We start from the raw sequence: 10,485 nt of genomic DNA, 5'->3' as shown, positions 1-10,485 counted from the left end.
AAGCTCATGAGGCATTTAGAAGGTATATTCCTCAAGAAACAATGGGTACATATTAAGTTAAAAAACGGGTGTACTGTAGCAACTGCCGATTGCCCGTTTAAATTGAGAAATTGACATGAAAAACTCGAATAACAAATAAAGTAAAAATGGTGACGTGACATTTCTCAACAAGTGAACCACTGGTGATGTCAGTCTGCCCTCTGCTGGCTTATTGGGTTGACTGACATGGGAGTGAACCCTATCTGTACCCATCAGTATTTCCAATGTAGTTACATGGTTAGGTAGTGTTGCAGTGGAACTGTACATTGTTACGTAATACTTACTATGACGGCTGTTTGTACACTTAAATTACACAATTGCATTTTCAGATTTTTTTAATAAATAAAATGTAACTATAACTGTGGCTATAACCACTCACCCTTGAATTGAGTTATAACACACAAGGAGTTTAGCTAAAGCTTGCTAAATGGCATATATTATATTAGCACATTTGTGATCATGGTAGCTGACAGAAAGCTTGGATGAAATAAAATAAAAGTAATGTAAACAATGTTGAAGGAGTTCTGGTCTGATACGGCAAACTAGTAATACCAACAACAACCGTTAGTACAAGGCTTGTGGTAGGCACAAAATAAAGAGATTGTAAATAGTTAAAGATATCAAAATCTCAGCGAGGAACAATTATATTGAGCACTGTAGAACTAGCCAAATTACTCTCAGGGACCCGTCAGAAAACAGTTGAGAGACACCCTTGAAACAGTGTGACCGGTCTGACTGGAACTACTGGTGAGTTTGTCAGGCTCCATAAGTATTCACCTGTCAAAGTCTAGATTCTAAGGTTGACTACTCCCTTGAAATAGTGTGGCCTTCTGTGAATGTTGGAATTACCTGTTTGAGTGGGTCCATAAGTACTCACCTGGCAAAGATAATAAAGTACAGAGACATGGAGGGGGGTATATTTGGTTTGTTTGTATTTGACGGTTTCTCCCACTTTACATGGCAATATACTCTGATTCGACAAAACTGGTCCTTCATCCTTTGTCGCATAATCAAAGATTTAACAAATAACACACAACAGAAACTTAACCGTCGGGAGCTGATCTTTGTGCACTTTTGTAATGACACATACATAACACAGGCAAGTCCTTGTTGGAGAACACGGTAAGCATTGGACTTCACATTTTCAGTCACACTACATGGGACTACAAAGACCTGTCAGTATTTCAGCATTCGGGAGAACATCAAATACTCTTTCATGTGCAGTGACACAAACTTGCGGATAGTCCCAAGTTTAAACTTGATTTAACAAGTTTAAGTTCAAAATTGGTCCCACACCGTATGTGCAGTAACAACTATCGTTGCCATGCCAGTTTAATCCACAAATTTGCAATACTGCAATCACGGCTACTGTGTCTCGATTCCCTGTGGTCCTATGGGACCGCTATTCATATTTCTTCCAACATGAGACCGGTGCTTTATATATTTTATTAGTACACACGGGAAGTCTTAAGACCATGTTCATCTCTGAGTACAACCAAATTGATTCACATGAGACGACATCTCTTTTCTCCCTCTCTGGCTACCCTTTTCTTCATCATTCCCCATGTAATCCAGGGCTCACCAACCCCGTTCCTCGAGCTCTACCGTCCTGTAGGTTCAGTCCATCCCTAATCTAACACAAGGTTTCCCAAACTCGGTCCAGGGTCCCCCCTGGGTGCAACCCTGATCTAATTAGCTGGTTGATAAACTGAATCAGGTTAATTATAACTGGGGTTGGAGTGGAAATGGACAGGATGGTAGCTCTTCAGGAACAGGGTTGGAGAGCTCTGATTTAGTCCATAGAAGTGGTTGGTCTGTGAAAATGCACGTTTTCGCTTAGGGAACGGCTAACAATGGTGTGTACGCAGATTTTATCACCCCCCAAAAATACCTTAAAATAACATACAGTACTGTATATGCCTCTGCTTGACAACAAAAATAAGTGCCTCACCAAGCTAAGAGCAATTATATTAGTCTTGTCCCTATACAAAGCCCCACGACTACAATGACAGGCCTATCAGTTGGTGTACAACTACCGTAGTGAAACCCAGTGAGGTTGGTCAATACAGCATCTTCCTACCCATCTTATTCACTCTTACACACATATTCACTCACACCCTTGGACGAGCAGCTCGGCACTGACAAAAAAGGTTTTGTTTTTTTTAAATGTAAAAAGTAATATGAACCGACATGTAAACTGAGTATAGTGTTGCTGCAGTTGATACAAAGACAAACTAAACGTAACTGTGAATGTTACAGTCGTTGGCAGTTGGCGGGGATTTCAACCCTCTTTGTCCAGGATGGCTTTGACGTTGTCAAAAACCTGAAACAGAGAGGGAGAGAAAGAGATGCATTCGAGAAAACCAGAGACACACTGTGTTTTTTGACAAGTGGGTGACTGCCGGAGGGTGCAGGGGAACAGCGAGAAAACCAATAGGGAAAGAAACGACTCAGACAGAGAGAATTAACACAAAACTAAAATATAAGATAAGAGTGAATAAGTTTGCACTAATGAGTGTGTTCCAACTGCCCACCATGTGGGCCTTCAATGGCTGTATACTCCTTTGCTCACCTCGTCCACACCGTACGAGGCATCCACGGTGCGCACCTTGCCCTGTTTCTCATACAGTGAAATGATGGGCCGTGTCGACTGCAGGTAGGTCTGGATCCTTCAGGGGAGAAAATTGAGGCTCAGAAACATGCCTGACCAGCACCCAGGACTCAGAAGAGACCCAAAATGGGGTCAGTCACAAGTACATACAGCCAAGCTAAAAACGAAAATCGCAATCTCAAAAGCAATGTTTTTTTCACTAAAAAGTCCATTATTAAAGGTCCATTATGTCGTTTTGTGTACAACCCAACTGATTCCATACAGAAATACAGGTTATAGATCTGTCACACTCATTGAAATAAAGTCTGATGAATGGTAGATCCGTTGTATATGCAATATTTCTATGCTTCCCATCTAAGTTGTTTTAACTTCTTAGTACTTTCAGTTTTGTATCACATCTTACAACTGCAGAAAATACAGTATTTTGGTGACTGAAACTATATTTCACAGCGGTTTAGATGGTACAATGATTCTCCACACTTTGCTTATGTGTCGTATGAACTGAAATCAGGCGAACATTTTAGAAACCAGGAAATGTAAGTACCCTTGTTTTTTTAATGAACAAGAGCACTGTCTCCTTTTGAGAGATCCAGTTCATATGAAAGAGGTCAATGGTCAGGGATCATGTAAAGCCTTAGTGTTTGGACGCTACCTTTTCTCCAGGCTCGCTCTGTTGTCGTCCGTGCGCCCACTGCTCTTCCCTCTTTCTAGACATCGGTCGATACAGACCTGTAGACAAGCAAAAACACAGAGCTCTCCGCATAAAACATTACACTGTCAGCTAAGCAATAAAGACATTAACACTTGGAGGCACTCCAAATGTGGCTTATATATGAGGTATGACTTTCCCTTACAGTGATTTTGCCCCTTCCATTTTGTCCCCTCCCCTTCCTCTTGGAGATCCTCCCCCCAAGGTGTTTGTTTTATTACCTCACTAGTACAGTCGAAGAAAAGCACAAATTTGACGTTAGCCTTCCCTTCCATGACAGTGGTCCACCCCTGGAGGTTGTCTTCATTTCGGGGGAAGCCGTCAATGAGGAAGCGGAACTTCTTCTCGTCCATCTCCATGGTTTCCTCCATGGCCTGAGGACAAAGGAAAGTGAAAGTTAAAAGGGATATTCTGCCCCAAATCAAAGTCAGACATTTTTATGTCTAAAACATGATGCGTCTTTATTACACACCACCTGCAGACCTTCCTATATGCATCTGACATCAAAAATATTTTGAGGTGAACTATTCCTTTTAACTATGGATTAATTCAGCCCATGGAACAATGACAGAACCTATTTCAGTAAGAAGGGCGGAGAAAGACTTACTCAGACCACAATGACTGTATAGTGCTACTACGCTCTACCCCATGTTAACTAAGCTAATAGTAATTCTGATTCCTAACTTACTGTACGTGAACAGCTAACACAAACCTTGTAGCCATAGGTACCTGGAGTTGGTGCATACCTTCCTGAGTAAGTTAATGGTGATCTCGACAGGGACGATCTTGCCATCCTTGATGTAACTGTCAATGAGCTGTCCGAACTCGGAAGCCTCCCGGCTTCGCTCGGCCCTCAGCAGGTCTCCGGCAGACAGGTGGGTGTAACTGTAGTTCTGTGAAAAACGCTAATTAATGCCACAGCTTTTACTAAAACAGCACAATAATCACTGATCCAACCGCTTACGTGGGACAATTGTACAGAAACATACCTGTACTGTACTAACAAAGTATGTTACTATCCATAGGAATTAATTGGATATGAGAATTAAATTGTCTGGGACTAATGTCGTTTTTTTTTAAAGGAGTCCAATAGTACCAATGCATTAAGTAGAGAATACACAGAAAAGAACATTGTCATAGGCATTGTGGGTTATTGTTCTAAAATGAAGATGCTGTGGTCCATTGACACTGAAAGCAAGGGGAGGGATTTTGATATTTCGCTGTATGAAGACAGGCTTTATACGTGAGTGGGTGGCTTAAGAACACGTGTTGTTTCGTCATGCTTGAACAGGATGCTTGCGCAAACACACGTGGCCCTGCTCTGTATGAATATAGGTCTAAACAAAGTAATTGGCAAATGCAAGAAACTCATCTTGGCCCAGAAGAAATCCCAGGGGGAGCTACAATGTAGTGCGTTAATAGTCAGACAGCTGAATAGCAGTAGTAGTTTATCGTTTGACTAAAACCACACCCAGACTCAGATACACGTCAGCCTTCATGTCTCAAGACTACTTGTTCAAGGGCATTGGCTGGAGGTTTAGAGCAGGTGCATTGCAGATAAACTGAACTTTACATACTGTGAATTGCACAACAGCTGAACTGATAAGACGTAGACTACACATTGGCGTGATATCAATATCGGTGCATAGGTTACGCTGTGTATGTAGCTAGAAGCCTTTCACAATTAACATAGAGCTAGCCCATTCATAGACGGTATATACCGTCTATTCACGAACCTGTCTGCCGGCTGAGGACAGCGCCCCGACGATGCCAAAATGCTGTCTAAAATGTAAACACGCCACACGATACAGTTTTGAGAACATTTGGAACTTAACTTTCACATCGAGAAATCATTTTCAAAAAAACAAAAAGGTTAATGTCCTACACACCTTTATATGTGCTGCTTCAGCATTTCGAAGTGCTGCAGTATGCAGCATATTAGCTGATGTACGAAGGGCTATATAAAATAAACTTGATTTGATATGGTTAGGGTCTCACACGGCAATATTTCCGTTACAGCGCTTGTTTACGGAAGACAGAGGCGACTACCTTTGCTAATTAGCTATCTGCGGGCGACGCACACCTGTGTGTAACGGAAGGACGCCACAAACATGTTGTAACTGAAAAATAGTGTCAGCTGCAACTGTTAAAACCGGTTAAAAGTGTACATTCTATCTTTGTGAAATTATTTTTGATGTCATATCGAAGTAGAGGGCTTTATGTTTCTATGTACTGCAATTGAGAATCACATTTAAATGGAGTATTTGGCTGCCAGAGCCAATTCGCCTCTGAACATAACTGATCTTTGGACTAAATGAGTAGGCTAGCCTCTTCTGTCACTTGGTGAGCCATAGCCCACTTTGACTCCTGAGGGGTATACTACCAAGCAGGGTCAATGAGTTTTCCAGATAAAATTGACTAAATATTCTGAAATAAGAGTTTATTTTCAAGAAAAACTAGAAATGGGCATGGTCTAATTTACTCAACAACCAATAACCAGAAAATGTTTTTTTTCTGGATGTTTATTAACGTTTGCTAGCTAACACATTGATTCTGCTTTGTAGTACACCCTTCTGATATTCAGGAAAAATCTTCAGATAGTTTGCTTATTGAAAGGTTGACTTATTGAAATAGCATTTATTAATTGCTCACATGGCTAGCTAGTTAGCTTGTTAGCTAGTGTGGTCTTGGCATAGCTATGCTAGCTAACATAACAAGTAGATTACATTCAGAGGACAAGAAAGGGAAGTTGATCCATTTAGCTGGTCTCCCGTGGACAGAAGCCAACAAAAGTGAGCACAAACCCCTCATATCTGTTAGTCTTTTTTCCCACCAACACAATTCAATGCCCTGTCAAATTATCTTTGTCCTTTTCATTGTTCTTTTCTCGCCATCTTACCTCAACGATTCTGGTACACTGGGTCCCTTTCCCCGCCCCAGGCCCTCCTAACACGAACACAACCTGCGGCTTCATGATCAATGCCGCCCTGTACACAACGCTCGGCACCTTCGCTGATAACCTACTCAATAAATGGAAAATCATAAACCGACAACCAAACAATACACTAAGTGAACCCGGTTCGACGAGGAGTCTGGATGAAGAACAGATCTAATGACCGGCTGATGCGTGTCAGTGGGAAGTCCACCCAAAGCAACACCACTTCCGCGTTTGACGTGGCCAACCAATGGCAACAAATGGGGGAGTGTCCATGGGGTGTAAATCACGCCCACATGATGTAAACTTTTCAATACAGGCGTCTGGTGACGCCTCTCCCTCAGTGGTTGCCGCTGTCTATCCTCCCAGCATCAGCACCTAGCCGAACTGAACAGCGACCGTCGTCGAGGAAAATATGCTCTACCAAGCGAGGGAGTTGGAGCAATAATGCTCAATCGGGAGACGGAGGTGTATATGGATGATTCGTGTCACCAAAACATTTTAGGGATGTCTGGGCGTCTGGGTATCACACCTAGTCGCGGGCACGTTTGTGAATCTTTCGTTGCTTTCTCTCACCATTTATGATGCACCATTCATGATGCGAGCTTCCCTCATCATTGATCCCAAGAATGGCATGAAGAAAACGTTGAAATAACGCTAAGGCGATTTCTTGTCTCAACAGGGCACCATAGCCTGCCACGCGCTGTTTCGTTGATTTATATAGCCTATAGGCTATACTTAGCCTACTATCGTCGGTTTTAGGTAGGATATGAGCCATTGTACAACGTCTTCTTGTTGTGACGACCAAGATAATCTCATTTGAGGGCGCCGTACAAATAACAGGGCTATGCAAGCCATCCAAACAAAGGCACCCGAACAACCCCATTGACGCACCTGCTGCCCCGTCGCCACTGACATGACAACGCTGAGTCGAAGGAGCAGGTGCAAAGGGCACCGACCTGCAGCCGGACGCGTGGACTCGAAAAGGAAGTGGGACCTCGGGCTCGCAGAGAGTAAGCAGCATCCCGGAGGAGGGCCTATTGCAGTTTCTGGGGACAAGCACCAAGGGCAGTGCGGCACACAACAGTCACACCGGGGAAGGCTGCAGGGGGGTGTTCAGTGTACCTTCCCCACACTCACTCTCCATACCGCACTTGCATTAACGTTCCATTTTCCCAGTGCGGAAAAATGCTTAAAAACTGCTGCTCTATTGATTTGATATCGAATGTTGCCTCAATGTCTGTATTCAAAATTATGCCTCTATTTCGTTTTCTTCAACCCAGTAATTTGACCTTATCAGTGATGGGTAAAGTAAAAGATTGATATTGATTTAAAAGCTGGATGGAAACCCGAGAGGGACTGATGTGCATACTGGTCAGGTATCGTCTTCTCCCTTCGTCTCTGGTTCTGCTTACTCTGCTACTTGCCAGCACCATGGGCTGTATCCAGAGCATCTCCTGCAAGCCTCGCATTAGAAGGGAGAACATTGTAGTCTACGAGGTATCGGCCTCCATTGACCAGTGCCCAACGGTGATAGAGGAGAACTCGCCCATAGTGCTGCGGTATAAGACACCTTACTTCAGGGCCTCCGCAGGGATCGTGATGCCTCCGGTGCCCCGCAATGAGACCTGGGTGGTGGGTTGGATCCAGGCGTGTACACAAATGGAGTTCTACAATACTTATGGGGACATTGGCATGTAAGTTCTGAGTTGATGTCATCCACCATCAGTCATCTCGAAGTGCCACTCATTCAATCTCTGACACACACTCTCTCTCTCTCTCTGACACACACACACTACGCCCACAGCACTTAAGTGTATTGGCCTAGGCTTTGGTTCAGTGGGCTAACACAGTCTTGAGTCACTTGGCCAGGCAATCCTAGTCTGTCACATGTGAGCTGTAATATTGTCTGTTTGTATCAGTTGTAGACCTTGGTGAATTTCGAGCGCCGGTGAAATTCTAGCCGTGCATGGCCTACAATAAAAACAGAGTCCCATTAAGTGAGGTCTTTGCACATGTATCATGTTCTGTTGTAATGTTTTGTATATTACTAAAGACATCCTGCATGTCCACTACCCCAGGTCCAGCTGGGAGTTACCGGAGCTCCGTGAGGGCCGGGTCAAGGCCATCAGCGATTCGGACGGGGTCAGCTACCCATGGTACGGCAACACCACTGAGACGGTCACCCTTACGGGTCCCACGTCCAAACCGTCGCACCTCACAGTCAGCATGAACGACAACTTCTACCCCAGTGTGACCTGGGCCGTTCCCATCAGCAACAGCAACACGCCAATGCTGTCACACATCACCCGAGACCAGAGCTTCATCACCTGGTTGGTTGCCATCAACTCTGTCACCAAGGTAGGCTTCAGAAGATGGACTTCCTTGGATTTTGTGTACTGCTCTGTTAAGTTATATGTTTTTGATATCTTAAAGGAATAGTTCACTTAAAAATCAAAGTTTGTCAGATGTTTTCAGACCTCTAAAGTGGTCTAATCTCAAGATAAATACACATCCCACACCATCTGTTGTGTGGATCCAACAATATGTACCTCAATCCCAAATGAATGGTAAAGATTAGCCCCATCTAATTAGTTTGAGCGACACAACGGATGGTGTGCAATGTGGACTCATCCCAACATACTTGAGGTCTGACTTTTGTCTGAAAACATCTGACAAACTGTGATTTTGAAGTGAACTATCCCTGTACATTTTTTGTTGTCGCTCAGTGTTAATTCTGGACTAGAACAGAAATGTACAGCCTTGGGGTCAAAGTAGGCTACAGATTGTGAAGCAATGCTCCATGTGCTAACTGTAAAGCACTTTGGGTTGCAGCCTATTACATGTAAGTTGCTATAATAGTTAACTTCACTATTATGTTTCGGACTTTCCAGGAGCGTATCGTGCTGCAGACTGTGCGGTGGCGGATGCGGGTGGACATCGCCGTGGACCCTGACATGCCCCTGGGCTCCCGGGCCTCCCTAGTAGGCCGTCCTCACCAGGAGCAGCCCCATATTCTCAACTACCAGGAACCAATACCCCCCAATGCCCTGGGACGACCCAATGCCAATGACGCCCAAGTGCTGATGTGGAGGCCCCGCAGAGGAGCACCCCTAGTGGTGATACCGCCCAAATAAGGTTGTAAAGACTGAGAAAGAGCAATGTGATTAGTTCATGCTATTGAGGAAGTGTGGCCCATCGAAGAAGAGGGAAATTACGAGTTCCCTTATCAAACATGGCAGCTGCAGCTCTTCACTCGCACCTACTGTCAGGGTTCAATGGATGATAGAAATCGTGAATCTGGACTGGACTGCATTGGAATTGACACAGCAGAGGTCTATCGAGCTAGACTGGTTTCGGAGGCAGGCTCAGCACTGCATCAGCGTTTGATTGAGTCCGACTGTTTTTGGACGGCCACAGTGCTGTACTAGAGTTCTATCTATCTGCCTTTGGAAAGAAAGGGACAGAGCTATCGGAGTTCTACTGAGGTGGACTGAACACAGAACTGCATCCTGTATCGTACAGTAGGTCTTATTGCATGAGAGACAAAACGGTTTTTGACTGGAATAAGAATAGTATTTTGTATCAGCTGATCACACTTAGGACATGGAATGGAACTTCTTACATTGGCCATGATATCCTGAACGCTGGAAAACTCCCTCAGTGCCAATTATGGACGTAACAGCCTTTAACATAGAACACTTTAAGAACACTTTGTTAAGATATTTAAATGATGAGGCAAATTATATCATATGAATCTTCTGTTAGTTTGAGATATCCTCAATCATCAATCAGATTGTATTAAGAGCACCTACTTGGCATAAAGGTCTAAAACGAAATGGGCTGATTGTTGTCTTATTTAAATGTGCCATGTCTATGCACTCACATAGAAAGGTTAACGGTGTGGGTTTTCTGGTGTGAGTTGAGTATCTACATGCATACACATGAATGTCCAATGTCTCAATCCAACCTGCTAGCCCCGAACCATATTGCTTATCTATACAATCATTTCAGATCTACACCAAGTGCCTTGTGTTAGGGTCTAGGGGTTGATTTGGGATTGGGCCATAGCGCCACAGTACACTATCAAGGCAATAGCCTGGGCTAGCGGGTTCATTCAGAGGGGCCCCTGCCATATGACACAATGTCACAAGACTCATGCTCCATCTGTGCTGCTCACCAGTTTCAGTC

The 10,485-nt window shown here is 43.9% G+C and overlaps 2 protein-coding genes across 3 annotated transcripts; one reads left to right on the top strand and one right to left on the bottom strand.

Annotated features, from left to right (window-relative positions):
- Positions 1-949: 949 nt before the first annotated feature.
- On the bottom strand, positions 950-6,524 carry cmpk (cytidylate kinase). Of its 2 annotated transcripts, none has more exons than XM_071362408.1 (6): positions 6,259-6,524; positions 4,106-4,264; positions 3,581-3,733; positions 3,303-3,379; positions 2,612-2,708; positions 950-2,362 (listed from the first exon to the last, which is right to left on the bottom strand). In XM_071362408.1, exons 1-6 carry the CDS (start codon positions 6,400-6,402, stop codon positions 2,321-2,323), a joined length of 672 nt encoding a protein of 223 aa, XP_071218509.1. In that variant the 5' UTR covers positions 6,403-6,524; the 3' UTR covers positions 950-2,320. The 2 variants fall into 2 exon arrangements, with proteins under 2 accessions (XP_071218509.1, XP_071218510.1); XM_071362409.1 differs by having other exon boundaries at positions 4,106-4,252; positions 6,259-6,522.
- Positions 6,525-7,504: 980 nt separating this feature from the next.
- fam78ba (family with sequence similarity 78 member Ba) lies at positions 7,505-9,549 on the top strand. The gene is made up of 3 exons (XM_071362407.1): positions 7,505-7,991; positions 8,376-8,655; positions 9,189-9,549. The coding sequence occupies exons 1-3, from the start codon at positions 7,636-7,638 to the stop codon at positions 9,429-9,431; spliced, it is 879 nt and encodes a 292-aa protein (XP_071218508.1). The 5' UTR covers positions 7,505-7,635; the 3' UTR covers positions 9,432-9,549.
- Positions 9,550-10,485: the final 936 nt, after the last annotated feature.

Source organism: Salvelinus alpinus, chromosome 23 (genome assembly GCF_045679555.1).
Source record: "Salvelinus alpinus chromosome 23, SLU_Salpinus.1, whole genome shotgun sequence".
NCBI lineage: Eukaryota > Metazoa > Chordata > Actinopteri > Salmoniformes > Salmonidae > Salvelinus > Salvelinus alpinus.
The sequence above is the reverse complement of the archived record's forward strand: the minus strand, read 5'-3'. Positions and strand labels throughout refer to the sequence as shown.

Bases quoted from the DNA above. Each gene is read 5' to 3' on its own strand.
- cmpk (XM_071362408.1), bottom strand. From the start codon at position 6,402: ATGATTTTCCATTTATTGAGTAGGTTATCAGCGAAGGTGCCGAGCGTT. The intron at 2,709-3,302 runs GTAGCGTCCAAA...TCTCCCCTGAAG, and splicing joins AGAGCGAGCCTGGAGAAAAG to GATCCAGACCTACCTGCAGT. The intron at 2,363-2,611 runs GTGAGCAAAGGA...TCTCTGTTTCAG, and splicing joins CCTCGTACGGTGTGGACGAG to GTTTTTGACAACGTCAAAGC.
- fam78ba (XM_071362407.1), top strand. From the start codon at position 7,636: ATGGAAACCCGAGAGGGACTGATGTGCATACTGGTCAGGTATCGTCTT. The intron at 7,992-8,375 runs GTAAGTTCTGAG...CCACTACCCCAG, and splicing joins ACTTATGGGGACATTGGCAT to GTCCAGCTGGGAGTTACCGG. The intron at 8,656-9,188 runs GTAGGCTTCAGA...CGGACTTTCCAG, and splicing joins CCATCAACTCTGTCACCAAG to GAGCGTATCGTGCTGCAGAC.